The sequence below is a fragment of the Zalophus californianus genome, chromosome 7 (genome assembly GCF_009762305.2).
Source record: "Zalophus californianus isolate mZalCal1 chromosome 7, mZalCal1.pri.v2, whole genome shotgun sequence".
NCBI classification, from domain to species: domain Eukaryota; kingdom Metazoa; phylum Chordata; class Mammalia; order Carnivora; family Otariidae; genus Zalophus; species Zalophus californianus.
The window spans coordinates 98,244,185-98,259,954 of NC_045601.1; the positions used below are offsets into that span (position 1 = coordinate 98,244,185).

General features: G+C 43.0%; 1 protein-coding gene across 3 annotated transcripts in view; it reads left to right on the forward strand.

Moving 5' to 3' along the window:
- The window catches only part of ELOVL5 (ELOVL fatty acid elongase 5), an 83,149-nt gene that overhangs the window by 41,882 nt on the left and 25,497 nt on the right, over window positions 1-15,770 (forward strand). For 2 of the 3 annotated variants that reach the window (XM_027601488.1, XM_027601489.1), the window contains 2 exons: window positions 8,285-8,350; window positions 11,127-11,314. In XM_027601488.1, the coding sequence (XP_027457289.1) occupies window positions 8,293-8,350; window positions 11,127-11,314 (246 nt within the window). In that variant the 5' untranslated portion in view covers window positions 8,285-8,292. The remainder of the gene's footprint in view (window positions 1-8,284; window positions 8,351-11,126; window positions 11,315-15,770) is intronic. The other variant, XM_027601490.1, reaches the window with a different exon arrangement.

Below are 15,770 nucleotides of genomic sequence, written 5' to 3' on the forward strand. Positions count from 1 at the left end.
CTTTGTGACATCTAATCTGGGCCTGGGAAAAGGGGTTGGAAGTGAAGACTAAGGGAGAGCATGGAGGAAAGACCCACAGATAATTCACTTGAAAACAAAGCCACAAGGGGTGACTCCACTTGGACAGTTTAGAAGACTGTCCTTCTCCAGCAGTGGTTAAAATAGTACTTCTTAATTAACTGGTGGCAACCAAGGAGTGGGAGATAGGCACTTCCCTTTTAACCTAGCTAATCTTTGTAGTAAGGAAAATTGATTATTGCAACATTTAAAATCCACCCCACCCCTACATTGGACACTATACCAGAGTGAGGCTGTTGAGCTTTCTTTAACCATGGAGCTAACCTGAAGCTATCCTTTGTAGTGCATATTAGTGCCCTAATTTTGCAGTTACTTATCCAAAGCCCTGAATAGGACTGTGTTCTCTCTCTACATGTGTGGCGTATGGTAAGCAACATGATTGTGTCAGAGTATTAACAAGAGTTTGTTATGCCCTTAGAATGGAAGTTAGAAAGCATGGGAATTCTACAGGAAAAAAGAATAAGCATAGATTCGTGGGTTGGCAGAGTGACAATACCGCTGTTGATGTGGCAGATAAGTTCTCTTGAGCCAAGATTTAATCTGGAGTTAGCATTTATTTAAATTTGAGAATTCTAAAGGAATTCTCTTGTCAGTTTACTTTCATATCTGAAAGCCTGCTAGTACTTAGATGTTCTTCCCCTTATGGTCTTTATGACAGTGTTTTTATATTTTATATTTTAACATTTCTGAGCAAGGTATGGTTTATGTTCCTCCTCTCATTGTGGGGCTGATTTTTTTCCAACCTAGAAAAACCTTTCTAAATGCAGGAAGGAGTGTTGTGACTACCAAATTAAAGCACTATTTAATTTTTCGTGTTATTGGCAGTCAGCTTGAAGAATGTTCCCATGCCTGCCTAACACAAGTTGACTGTTAAAGAGATGAATGGGTAGAATAGAAAGTGAAGGGAGATTTCATCCTGACCCCTTGTAGTTCATCAGCTCAGTTGGCTCAGTTTTAGGTGAACTGTGACAATTCAAAGAATAAATAAAATCGGATATGATGAGGAAGTTATGCTAAACAGTAGTTAAATGTCTGCAATAAACACATCTGTTAGCCAAAAGCCATGTCTGTCTCGACTGATTTTGTAGGAAAGGGAGTTTTCACGGCAAGCTGACTGCTGCCTACTACCATCACCTTAGCCGCAAGAAGAGCCAAAACTTCACCCTAGAGATCTTTACTACTTACCTGTGAGTTTAGGAAATTAACATTCTTTACTATGGTAAATTTTTAAAAATCTTGATGTCTTTTAAAACAGATTTGCCCTAAGATCTTAATACTTTTCAGTTGCTGAGCAGCCTTCCAGCTTTCTCCTGCTGCAGATATAAACAGCCAAGATGATGGCGTTTGCATTCTTAGTGAGACCGAAAACTCATCTTGAGAGCTATGATGGAAGTACTTTCAACGCCATCTCTCATTAACCCCAGCACCCTTCTCTTGTCACCACCCCCACCCCGCCATTCTCTCACATTTTGTGGTCCCTCTTGGGAGCCAAATGGAAAGGAGGGGGGTGCAACTGATTTGCTTAAAGCTTACTGTGGTATCTTTTTTCAGACAAGTCTCCAGTAAACTCTTTTTGTAATAGATCAAAGAGCACACTAATGCTTATTTAACCTCACGCAGATGATTCACCTGGGCATACGCCTCCTGGAGGGAGCTGACAGATGGATTTTCCACATGAGCAGGGCTCTCTTTGGAGGATGCTGTTTTTGCCCTTTTGTGTTCTGCTTGCATCAGTATGTTCAGGTTTCTGCATTTCGTGCTGTGGTAGTGCCGATGTTTTCTTGCGCTCAGGCCTGAGGTGCACCTCACTCCTGTAACTGTTAGTATGTGTGGCAGGAACTTGCTCCAGGACACAGAATTAATACTTGATTCAGGGGCACCTGGGTGGCTCAGTCGGTTAAGCGTGTGCCTTCAGCTCGGTCATGATCTCAGGGTTCTGGGATCAAGCCCCTCATCATCGGGGTTCTCTGCTCAGCGGAGAGTCTGCTTCTCCCTCTCCATCTGCCCTTCCCTCCGCTTGTGTGTGTGCTCTCTCTCTCTCTTTCAAAGTGAGTAAATAAAATCTTTTTAAAAAAATAATTTATAGGGGAGGGGGGTGGGGGGATGGATTAGCCTGGTGATGGGTATCAAAGAGGGCATATATTGAATGGAGCACTGGGTGTTATACACAAATGAATCATGGAACACAACATCAAAAACTAATGATGTAATGTATGGTGATTAACATAACATAATAAAATAAAATTAAAATAATTGATTTCAGGTACAGGTATCCTGAACTCTCTCACACCCTCTTATAAGCTAGGGTAATTTATAGAGAGTGACCAGCCCCCATTAATTAATTTTTTTCTTGAGATACTTACAGTGAGGCACAATTACAGTACAGTCGCATGGTTACCACAAACACCCCAGAATTTGATAGTGGAAAGTGGCTTGCAACTGAGAGGATCTTTTGGAAAATGTGAATAAAAGAGGAATTCTTTAAAATCTATTCTTTTTCTTTTTGGGGAGGTGGAGGGGCAGAGGGAGAGAGAGTCTTAAGCAGACTCCATGCTCAGCGTGGAGCCCAACACAGGGTTCGATGTCGCAACCCTGAGATCATGACCTGAGCAGAAGTCAAGAGCAGGACACAAAACCGACTGAGCCATCCAGGTGCCCCTATAAAATCTATACTAATTTACTTGCCTCCGATTTCTACTCTTATCCCATTTTTATTGTCATTATTTTTTCTGTGTGGCCTATGAATAAACTAGTGAATACTTTGAATACTGTTACGGTTAGAATTTTTTTTTAACAGATCCTGTTGCTTTGCATCATGACCTGTAATTCTGAGAAACCCTGTAGGTTGAGTGGGCATCAGAGATTTGGGGTTACAGAGGATGGGGAAGCGATGCTTGGCCTGATGTCAGTGTGGCCTGGTTCCTGGGAGGTGCTGATCACCCCTTTTCCTGTCTGTGTGGGGAACCAGCCAGACCAAAGAATGGCTTATTCTTTTGCTTCATTTAGGACCAAAGCTCCTCTACCATGGGCCCTGTGCCTGGGCTTGGTCCCTGCTAGTACAATTGTACGGAGCAGCTGTGTTCCCACTTGGCCCAGCTTGCCCAAGCTGCCGGTAGGGTGACTCGGATTACCGAGGAGGGATGTCTCTGGCCCCCGGGCAGCCTGGGAGAAGGGGGACTGCAACCGTCAGGCAGCGCGCAGACCTGGCAGGATAGTTGAATATCTTCTGCAAAGTGCCAGGGGTTTGTCCAGGGCCCTTTGTCTCTCCTATTCCTTGAGAAAAATACCAAAGAGTAGAGTTGGGCCCACCGGCCACTCGGCAAGTGCCCAATTCACCCAGCAGGGCAGGCTGGCCCTGCCTGGCCGTGGAGAATTCATTTGCTGAGACCTTTTGTACTGTTCCTGTGGCTCAGCAAGGGAGATGAGGAGGAAAAGGGCCTGGTGCTGGCAAGCAGCCTGCAGCCAGGAAGATGAGGGGACGGTGGCAGTGAGAGCAATTAAGGTTTGGCATCTTCTGCTCCCAGCCTTTTTGGCCACATGCTCTCGCAAGCTGTGCCATGTGGTTGCCGTCTGTGGACCGCCACTGAGCGAGCTCCAGGTGCCAGGCAGGGAGCAGAGGACAGGAGGCCTCCTGCATTGCTGCCATCCACTAGCCTGTGGCCTTTCAACATGCCACACACACCCTGGCCTTGGGGCGCTTGCATTCACCTGTCCCTCTAACTGGAATGCCCTTTGCCTTGATGCTCTGTCCGTCCGTTCAGGTGTCTGCTGTCTTGTCACCTCCTCGGGGCAGCCTTCTCTAAGTACATCTTCCGAAGTAGATCCTGCCCCATGATTCCACCCCCTTTCCCCTGCTGTATTACTTTCTTGCTAACAGTCCGTTTACTTGACAGATTCTATACGTGTGTGCTTCTCTGCCAGCCTGGAATTTCATCTTGTTCCCTGCAGCATCCCTCAGGGCCTGTGTGCCTGGCACATAGTAGGCACTTGGTAAACGTATGGCATGAATGAGAAAGTGAATACATGGTACGGAGTGATGCCAGATACATGGCTGGTCAGACAGAAACATGAGCTGATGCTGAGTAAATGATGAAAGTAAACCTTTGGCGACAGTCCCTTGGTAACCTGTGTAAAAACAAACACCCGGGTCTGACAGGGTTACTGTCCACGTCCAGCCGTGAGCGTGGGAGAGGGAGAGTTTGGGGGAATCATTGCACATGGCAGAGTCCAGCCCAGAGCCAGGCCTGTGGTTCACAGACAGGACTCCACTGAGTAAGGACCTGTGTGCCAGGGGCCACCTCTGCCCATCCTTTCTTCCCCATCCCCGTAGACCTTTCCTGAGTAAGCCACCTCTCTCTTGTTATTCTCCATGTACTTGCAGAGAATGTTTTGCTCACTGTTTCATGTGTTCCTAAGTTTGACTGTGAGAAGTTCTACCAACCCAAGATAAGAATTCTCACGTGAAGAAATGCAGTCCAAGAACAGAAGTGCTGTTACTGAGAAAATCACGTGTTGTGTGTGCTTTTGTAGAGCTGTTCCATCTTAGAGTCACAGGAGTGCGCCTTGCCTGCCAGCTTCCTCGGTGCCTCTGTTCAAGATGGGTTTAGGCTGGGATGGCTCCGGACAGATGGCTTGTAACAGAATTCTTTAATATCTCCAAATTGTAAATTTCAGTTTCTTCTGGTAACCTGCTGCTGGCTTCAGGATGCTTGGACTGAAATTTTACCTTATGTTTAATCAAGCTGCTTTTCTGTTGCTGTGATGTTAGCCTAGATTCTCAAATTGAACGATCTCCTAGGCATTGTTCTTGCAATGATAGGTCGTTATACCAGTTCCTGGGCCTCATTTTTTCCAATACCACTCATGTTCTCCCCACCTCCCAGCTCTCTCCCACAGGTCTGTTCCCTGTCATAGTTGACTTTTTTTTTTTTTTTTTACTTGTTTCCACCTTTTCTATATCCTCCTTACATTTAAAAAACACAACACAACTGGTTACAGCCCTTCTGGGAGGCCTCTTGGTTAAAATTTAGAACGTTTGCCTTATTGCTTTGTCAGGTATTTTTCTAATGATCCCAGAATCCTGTTATTTGAATGGTATCTTGACAGCTTAGTACTAAGTATACAGCTTGGCGTAGCATGCATCATTCTAACGTCTACTTATTTGTGGGATGAGTTTCGTTTTGTTTTTGGTTTATAACCTCTGGCTCCTTTCCGCGCTATGAACGTCTAGTTCTACGTGTCTAGTTATGCTCCTTTGTGTTTATCCCTGCTCAGCCATCCTTTGTACACAGTAGATGCTTGATATTTGTGTATCTAATCACTGTGTTCATTTTAGCCTTACCTTCCATGTTCAATGCCTCATATTAACCGCTCCTCTCTCATGTGATGCTATCAGCTCACCCACCTTCCATTGCTGACCCCCTGGGGGTGTTAGCACTTGAAGGGGACATTGTGGGTGGGTTGTCATGACTGGGGGCTCGCTGATGGCATTGAGTACATAAGGGGCCAGGGACAGAGGCCAGCAGTGCCCTTGCTGAGAAGCATGAATGACCACTGATGGTTGGCAGTATTCCTCATGGAGCTGAACCTGTTGCAGACATACAGTACGAAGCCTTTATCGAGGGCTTACTGCATGCCTGGCACTGCTCTAGGAATCTTATGTGTATTAAATCATTCGATCTTCTTAACCTTTGAGGCAATTACTTTACATTTGCCACCATATGACAGATAAGAGGTTAAATAAGTTATCCAAAGTAACATTGCTAGTAGTGGACAAAAAGGATTTCAAACCCAGGTGGTCTTGTGGCGCCTGGGTGGCTCAGTCAGTTAAGCATCTGCCTTCAGCTCAGCTCATGATCTGGGGTCCTGGGATTGAGCCTGGTGTCTGGCTTTCTGCTCAGCAGGGAGTCTGCTTCTCTCTCTCCCTCTGCCACTCCCCCTGGCTCATGGACGAGCATGTACTCTCTCTCTCAAATAAATAAATAAAATCTTTAAAATAAAAAAATAACAACCCTAGTGGTCTGATAAAGAGGCCAGCACTTAGCCACCTAATCACCTGCCAGCCTGTTACGCCTGTATACCTGCTCTCAGCCCCTTTGTGCTTAATACCTGATTTTTGTATGTGTAATATGATCCATTAGTAAGCTCTATATTCATTAAGTAAAAGCAGGATTTAGATTTAAAATGTTTTGGAAGAAGGTGGATTTGTCCCCGGTGGGCAGCTTGTCCATCGGTAATTCAATCCAGTAGTCAAGGTGTTCACAACCTTGTTCCTCCTTGTGCCTGTTTGCTTTTGATTGGGGGTGAAGGGAACCTCATAACTTCATATACATGGCCTACCATCCATCACAGATAAAGTTAAATTGTATTAGAATGATTTCAATTTCACAAAAACATGATGTTTGTCTTCTAAAACTTATGTGTTCTAGATGATTTTCGGTAGATGACAAAAAAATAGATACAGTAAAATTATTTCCCAACTGCAGGACTTTGAATAGATAAAACATCCTGAAATGGATGGCATTCTTTTTAAGAGAAATTCTGCTTAGGAAATGTAAAGCTTAACCAATTCTCAAGATTTTCTAGGACTTCTGTCCCCTGAAGAGGTTCAGTCTGGGGCAGGAAAATGGATCAGGACCAGAATGGTCTTAGGAGTACAGTATGTTAAAAAAAAAAAAAAAAAAACTGTTTCATTTCAGAGGTGACCTAGTACTGTGATTGTGTATAATTGTTGGCACTTGGATGTGTGGAAGTTGGTGGCTTCCTGGTTTCCAGCCATGGGTTGAGGGAGTCAGTACCTTCCCTGCATACTCCACTCTCCGCCCCGGAGGGCTGGGGCAGATGTCAGAACAGAACCCTGGTAACGACTTCTTTCTAAGTGTTCTTGGTGGCTCCACCTGTCTCTGTCTCACTGCCGGCTGGATTGACCCAGATGTAACTGGTCCATGGATGAAGGAAAGTTTATCCATGAAATTAGCCAGAGAATACATATACTTCAGTGTGGTAAGCCAAGGAAGAGAAGTATCATTAAATGATTAACAGCTTACTTAGTTAATAAAACCAATTTTGCCTTTGCCCTGGGAAAGTAAAATATTTGTGGTTATTTCATATGCCTTCTAATTTTAATATAGAAAATCTAGTTGATATTGCATATGAAAAGATGCTTAGCTATACCGTAAATGTAAATCTTAAATGGGGGGAGTTGTGGGAACTATAAAATCTTAGAAGATGAAGGTAAATCTGTAACTACTGATAGGAGACTATATTTCCAAGATGTTTTAAGTGAAAGCAAGTAATATGTACTCTTCTTGATATAACACTGTTTTCTGTTTGTTTACTGTAACCTCCACAGTAAGAATATATTTTATATCACAACACAGCACATGATACTTAGGTATATATCATCATACTTATGTGATACAGTAACACTAAAGATTTATGAAAATATTCATTCTCATTAGGGGCAAAGCACTCTGATTAGTATTATTGTAACTACTTTTTAATGCTAAGCTGACCTGATCATCTATTAATGGGTTGAAATCCACAATTATAAAAAACACCCATTGGCATGACCCCTTTTGTGCTCAAGAGAAGAGTCGAGGTAGGTCCAAGAAATGTTACCATAGGCTCCTTCTGACAGTGGGGCTTTAGGATTGTGGTTGGAGCAAAGTGAGATTATTTGGGGGGGCACCTCTTTTCATTTTTAATATTTAAATATTTTTTTTACCATGGGCATGAAATATTTTTAAATAATAATTAATGAAAATAGCAAGCAGAGGAAACCATCTATTCACCGGGGCCTTCCTTTCTCCAACATGGCTCTTCCTATCTTGGCTACAGGCTTACCTCAAGCTTTGGTTCTTGCCCAGATGGAATCTTCTCCCGTCTGCCACCTTTTTCCATCCAGTTCCACTCTTCTCCCCACTGAGATTCCAGCTTCACGGAAAGCATTTTTATGGAACTGCGAAAAGAAGTTCAGAAAACTGGCACTTCTTTTATAAAGTGAATTCACGGGATTCTGTCTTTCCTTTTGATTTTCAAATCAGACCTAGCACACAAGTTACTTTGGGAATTAAAAAAAAAGTTTCAACATAACCTTGTCTGTAGCATATTCTTTGAAAAGGATTTGTTCTTGTTCTTTTATGAAAAAGCACTGTATAAAAAGCATTTTGAGTAGAGATTAATCAATGTCTGTTTTTCTTAATAGGTTTTAAAATGGAAAATTTTGATGCATCACTTAGTACCTATTTCAAGGCATTGCTAGGCCCCCGAGGTAAGGTGGTTTTGGTTTTGCTCCCCTCCCCTTGTAGACACTTAATAAATATTGCATGAAGAGATTCTAGAAAACATTAGTGTCTTCTATGATAAGACTAACACTTTGTCCTGGATAACAAGGGGCTTGGAGAAGTCCTGTGACAATGGTTTTGAGGTGGTGTGGTATCCCTGGCTCTCGGCACAGAGAGACAGCTGCTGTGACCCTCTGCTGACTGTAGCTGGGGTTCAGATTATGCTGGAAAGCCTGCAGCCTGAGAATGCTGCACCTTTCACGTGGTGGTATGTTTTCCTCAGTTGTTGTAAGTCTGCAGCTGAGACTGGTTTCCAAAATGCACTGCTGGAGTAGTTTAAAACTTTTCCCCTCTTACAGTTTTAAGGGCTTGTTAATGGCCTTTTGTGTTGTGTCACATCAACACGTAAGTATATACACCTGACCTCACTTTTTTATACTTCCTCATTTGTTTCCTTGTAGTAAGTAAATCAGCTCCCTATTGCTCTCTTTGAATATCGTCTGTAATGTCTCCCGATATATCTATAAAGAAGGAACTTTTTAGGTTCGCAGAGTCATTAAAAAATTGCAAGAAGCTTTTAAACAGATGAAAAGATTTTCAGTTTCACTTATGATTTTTAAAGTACAAAAAATAGCAAAAGGAATTCATCTCTTAGTGTGGTAGAAATGAAATATGTTTGAGAACAGTGATGATGTGGGGAAAGAGTCTAGTTGGTATGAGGGTACCCTTTGGAGGGTAATTACCCTTTGGAGGGTAATTGTGTCTTCCATTGAAATCAAAAAGCACATGCCCTTTGACTCAGCTGTTTGACTCCTGAGGCTTTATCCTAGAGCTTAATCTTGATCATTTATGTAAAGATAGGAATAAGGGTGTTCCCTACAGCATTGCTTGTCAAGACTGGGAATAATCTAGGTGCTCATCAAGAGGGGAAAGTTTAAGTAAATTAGCGTACAGCCAAATGAGAAAAACAAGTTAGATCATCTTGTATTTACTTGTGTTGAGATGATGCATTTTTTCAACCTTATGGGACAAAAGAATCCAATTTTGAATGGCTGAAACAGTAATGATCAGTTTACATTTCCAAGATTGAGCAACCCCTAAGTTATTTCAGGGACCAAGGACACTTGTTCTTGTCATTTTCTACTTTGTATTCTCAGTGTATCAGCAGTTCTGTCCTCAGAAAAGTCCCTCCACCTTTCATGACTGCAGAAGCTCCAGACATCACCTGCGGAAGAGGAGGAAAAAAATCTATTCATTTGCATGGATTTAAGAACAAGGAAACTCTTCCCCAGCGCCTTTTGCCCCACTGTCATTTCCTCAGAGCTCCATAGCCACAGTTGTTTCATTAAGTGAAAGGAAATGGGAGGTTTCTGTGTGTGCAGTTACAGCGTTTGTGATCTGTGTGTGCACACAAACGTATGTAACCGCCTAATGTTAGTTGCTAAACGGGAACTTGTTTTTTCAGTTGATAGCCAGGGCCCAGAGTTGAGAACATAAGGCATTAAGAACCTCCACCTTAAGTCCACTGGAGCCTACTTAGCATAAGTAGTGGGGAGAGGGTGGAGGGCATCTCCCTCTGAAGCCTGGGGAGGAGCACTACAGAGAAACACCAGGAGAATTTAGAATGTCTGCAAGAAAGGAGACTGACAACCTGTTCCCCCAAGTGGATGGGTGCTTTTCCTGCAAGATCAAGAGAAAAAGCGTTGGAGAAAGTAGCAGGGTGGCCCAGTCAGGAGGTTGTAGAGGGACAGAGCCTGTCCCTGCTCGCTGCTGCCTCTCTGAAGATGGCGGAGGCAAAACCTGCATGCGCCTCTGAGCTCCAGAGTAGGTGACCTTGGACAGTAGAGAAGACTGAGGAGTGATAGGTTTTGGGGGTTCATCAAAGCGGCATGCCAAGGGGAACATGCTGCAGAGGTGGCTTCCTAGGAGTCGGCCACAGGATGAAGTTGACTTGCAGGGGACAGGTTAACACCTAGGGGGTTTGGCTGCCGGGGCGTTTACCCCCATCCAGGGAGAGGCTGGCAGATTGCTCCCAGCAGCTACTTGGAGCTAATTCTCCTCATCCTTGCAGGAAAAGAGGATGGGAGCGCAGGGGAGAGCTCTCCTCCCTCTGTAGCTCCCTTGAATCCATGCAGGTCTTCTCTCTTAAGCCGCTGCTGCTCCCGTGGTCCCTTAAATAGTCACTTCCCTGGTCATTGCTACCTCACCCCTTCTTATTTGTCCCCTCTGCTGTTGACCGTTGCACTCAGAGCAGATGCCTCCTTTCTCATCAGTGACTGTTGTTAAGCTGGATGAATAGCCCATTTTCTCTGAGTCTGCACATGCCGGGCAGGCTGGCAGGCACTTGACATCAGGTGAGGACTCTGGAGTTCAAAAAGCCTGTCATTTCTGGAGTTTCATTATCCTGTGCAGCATTCAGCACATCTGGTCAGTAAATACAGTTAGTGGAAAATTTAGCTTTCTCCTTGCTTTCTTTAAGATTCTTTGGTAAATATGTATGTATTTATTTTTCCTTAGCAAAAACCACGTGTGATATACATGTTATTCAGAACATGTAACAAGGAGCTTCACCTTGTATGACAAATATTGAAAACTCCTGCTTCCCCTTCCAGTTGGCTTTGTTGGCATTAGGAACTTGAGTATTAGATGACTGTTAAAAAATTACGGGGAAGGAACATTTTTAGTGTTTGAAAAAAAAAAGTTGTGGTTGTTTTTTTATCAGCCTTATTAATCACTAAATATTTTTCTTTTATTATTTTCCAGATACCAGAGTAAAAGGATGGTTTCTTCTGGACAATTATATACCTACTTTTATCTGCTCTGTCATATACTTACTAATTGTATGGCTGGGACCAAAATACATGAAGAATAGGCAGCCGTTCTCTTGCCGGGGAATTTTAGTGCTGTATAACCTTGGCCTCACATTGCTGTCTCTCTATATGTTCTGTGAGGTAGGTCTGTCCCTTAAATGTGCTCTGATCACCGTGCTGAATGGTGTTCCTAAATAAGGGCGGCTGCGTTGCGGGGTGGGATGGGAGGGGGGACTGGGGGAGCAAATACATTAATCCATTTTGAGTATGTTTTAAAATTGATTTTCCAAAATGCCAGAGTTGTTTGTATAAATATGCCTTCTAGAATATCTAAAATAGAAGCGTTTGCTATTGATTTGTGATGTTTCGTATCATTTTCTAGAAATACTTTTATGCAAGAAGAACACAGGGTGGAAAATGAACAAAATGTGAAAAACAGATCTGTGAACATTTTATTATTAAGCATTTAATAAATGCAGGATTCTGGTTTGGAGGTGGGGGAGGAAGGAAGTGGGTAGCAGTTGTGTTTGAGTGTGTTTTTTGGCAAGTCAGCCTCTCACCTGATCTGATAACTGTAAATAGCTTTGAGATTTGACAAGTTCATTTTTCAAAGCTAAGAAGAGTGGATGGTGAGATCTGTGTTTAAGATTTGAATGGTCTGTAAATTTGGGCCAAATTATTTTATCTGTATAACTGGGAGGGTGGAAACCATATTTGATGATATCAAAGGCAAACGTTGTAGCTGAAATAAAAATGAAAGAAATGGAAATCAAAACATGTCCTCCCTATTTTTCACTGTTATGTAATATAGGCTTTAAAGCTAAACGGGAGGAAAGCTGCCCTCCAAGGGTAAGCACAGTTTATATACATTTTTAGGGGAGGGACCACCTTTCAGGCTTACAGTACAAATGTCTCACAGCACAAAACTATTGTTAAATCTCTGGGTGGAGAATTAAGCCATTTATAAACATTTGCAAGCACTCCCATTTAGATTTTTAACCTTTTATTGTGGCTTTAATTCCCCAAGGAGTAGTAAAGAAGAAGATAAGGGGAGGAGGGGAGAAATCAAAATGAATCTTAAAATTGGTGTTTAGAGGAAAGAATGAATTCTCCATCAGCCTCAGGCCTCTCCATCCTGCCTCCCTGTCTGTGTGTGGTTGTGTGCGAGAGGGTGTCTGGGTGGTTACACCAGTGCAAAACACTCTGTTTGATCATGAGAGGTATTGATTGCACCTGTGGGAGGTCTGTGCCTTGTCTGCGTGTATGTTTCATAAGACAGCTAAAGAGTTTATGATTAGAGTAGTAGATGCTACCATCATTACTTTTATGCTTGATATTCTGTGAAATGCTTACAACCCCTTTTTTCGCTTTTTTCTGTCCTATTCTAGAATGAAGGCAGTTTAATTAGCCTCCAAGATGGATATTGCAGGACTGGAGGCAGGGGCAGTGCACAGGAGTGACTCCTGGGCCCAGCATTGTGCACATCTCTTGTTCAAGGGACAAACTGCAGCAAGGTGTCAGGTTTTTCAGAGTGAACAGTTTATTTTCCCATAATTGATAGATGATACAGCCCTTTCCTTAAGAAAGCTTTTATAGGGGCACCTGGGTGGCTCAGTCAGTGAAGCATCTGCCTTCGGCTCAGGTCATGATCCCAGGGTCCTGGGATCGAGCCCCACGTCAGGCTCCCTGCTCCACAGGAAGCCTGCTTCTCCCTCTCCCTCTGCCTGCCGCTCTGCCTACTTGTGCTCTCTCTCTGTCTCTCTGTCAAATAAATAAATAAAATCCTTTAAAAAAAAAAAAAGGAAAGAAAGCTTTTATACAGTTTATTGTTATGCATAGCATTCTAGAGAAAAAATATTTAAATTATTAAATCTTCTAGAACTTAAGGATCTGCCTTATAGGTTTCTCAAGCCCTGGAGGTACAGCTAGAACTTCAGAATTTAACCTCTCTCAAACAGGTCATTCTTGGGTAAAGAGGGGAAGAACAGTGCTGTATAAATTGCTGCTGTGTACATAGGACTGAATTTGGAGGGTTCCAGAAGCACTGTAGTAGGAATTACAGATTTTCCTGGGACAGCTTGGTGAGAACTAGAGGTGAGGTTGAGCCGTCTAAGCACTGGATGAAGAGACTCAAGAAATATACAGTGGAGGAAAACATTTTTAACTGATGATTTAGAGTACATACAGCAGTAATTCCTTAAATTAAATCCACTTTCTAAAAATATGCCCAGATCAGGTGTTCCTGAGTTGAAAATAAGCCCTACATTTTACTACTTGTTACGTGGTATTTACATTAGATTTTGGTGTGACTTTTTTTCCTGTATTTACATAAACCCATCAGTAATACCATTATAACCTATCCTTTGTCAAGCTTTTCATTTCATCTTAGCTACTGTTTTTTTCTTTTAATTAGCATTTATATTCTATTGACTAGTAAAACCTAGGAGGGCAGTCATGGAGTTTTATGACAGAACAAACTGAGGAGGTCATGGATCCTAGTTGGGCCTCTCGTTTCAGCCAAATGTCCCAAGAGCTGGAGCTGTTTGCCTGTGGTCACACAGTTGGCAGAGTCTTATTAGTCTTTATTTACCCTTCTGCTTATCTACATATTTGGGTCTGTAAGGAATTTAAGAAATATAAAATACGTAGTCATGGATAGTTTATTTTATCCTGTGTGAATTCACAGCTGCCTTGGCAAGTTCTAGGCTAATACAAATAAAATTCACTGTCACTTAAAGGAGACAAAGAGAAGTCTTGAAAGAAGGGAGGTAACAAGGAAGTGAAAGGGGGAGAGTCACTATAACTTTAAAATTACCGGAAGAAGGAAAATAAATAAATGACGGTTTGAAAACTGTGAAACAGAGTTTAAAATCTAGAAAAAGTTTAGACTTGTTCATAGTTATTACATTTGATAGATTAAAAGGAGAGACTTGGCATTACTTGTAGTTATCTCAAAAAAAAATTAGTGTTTATTTTCAGGAAAATGATTGTAGATCCCTGATTAGAAGTGTATTTGAACAGTGGTGTGTTTTAGATTGAAAGTACAGGACTTTGGGACACCTAGGTGGCTCAGTCGTTAGGCGTCTGCCTTCGGCTCAGGTCATGATCCCAGGGTCCTGAGATTGAGCCCCGCATCGGGCTCCCTGCTTGGCAGGGAGTGTGCTTCTCCTTCTCCCACTCCCCCTGCTCGTGTTCCCTCTTTTGCTGTGTTTCTTTCTGTCAAATAAATAAATTCTTTAAAAAAAAGATTAAAAAGATTTGAAAAATTAAAAAAAAAAAAATACCTTAGTTTCTGTTAGTTACTCAGCATTGTAAATCTGTGCCCTTCATAGCAAATGTAAAATTCTTGGGTGCCTTTCTACCGTCTGAGATGGAGAGCATATTTCGTCTTTATCAAAGGCCCCGTTTCCCCAAGCTACCTAAAGTCCCTGAGCTCCAGCTTGAGAATCCCCAAACACACAATGCCAGATGTGGCTTTTCCTCGTGATGCGGTAGATGTCCAAGCTGGACTCGTTTCCACTGCCCCCACCCCACCCCACCCCCCAGCAAGCTGTCTGAGACACTTCTAACTCCTTTGTTAGCATGTCAGATGTGGGAGTCCCACGCAGGCAGCTGCTGTCTCCCTCGTGGAACCGTTTTGGTGTGTCTGCTCTCCTGCTTCTAGCTTCTTGTGCCCCCTCAGCTGAGAGGATCAGATTGCTTGGTTTGTTACAGTCCAAAAGGAAGCATCCCTGTTGATCGGCCTGGGTCTTGTACACTGATCCTGGGACTCACTGGTAGCTGCGGGGGAAGCAGGATCAGTATTGTGCAGGACACGAGCCTTTGAACTTGAAGAACTGCTGGCCCCTTTCCTCAGGAGGAGGCACTTTGAGCTCTCAGCCTGTGTGTTATGCATAGTTCTACTCAAACCCCGCAACACCAGTTTATTTCATTCTTCTGGTCTCTACCCCCAAGAAACTCCCTCTTCTTTTAGACCTAAGGCCACCTCTGTTTGACAGTCTCCATCTCCTTCTTAAGGACTCTATGCAAGAATCAATTCCCCTATGAAGCCAGAAGCACATGGAGTCAGGACCCAAACTCTACGGAGCAGTGATGATTTTTTTTTTTTTTTTTTAAGATTTTACTTAAACAATGAAGCGTGGATCACTACAACAAAACCTAATGATGTATGGTGACTGACATAACAAAATAAAATTGAAAAAAAGGTTTTATTTATTTAACAGACACAGCAAGAGCAGGAACACAAGCAGGGGCAGTGGGAGAGGGAGAAGCAGACTCCCCACTGAGCAGGGAGCCCAATGCGGGGCTTGATCCCAGGACCTGAGATCATGACCCAAGCCGAAGGCACACACTTAATGACTAAGCCACCCAGGCGCCCCTACAGAGCAGTGATTTTTAAGCCTCTCTTGCCTTCCCACTATTCCCAAGGAACATGACACATTGCTTTCCACTCAGGTGTTCCGCTGGGTGTGGCCTCAGCATCCTGTTCCTTGCACACACGTCACTGGCATAGAAGACATCTGTGATCTCAGTGTTTCTTCCCTCTGTTAATATGGCTCCACCACATGTATCATGAGCACTAGGGTAGAAAAAAGCA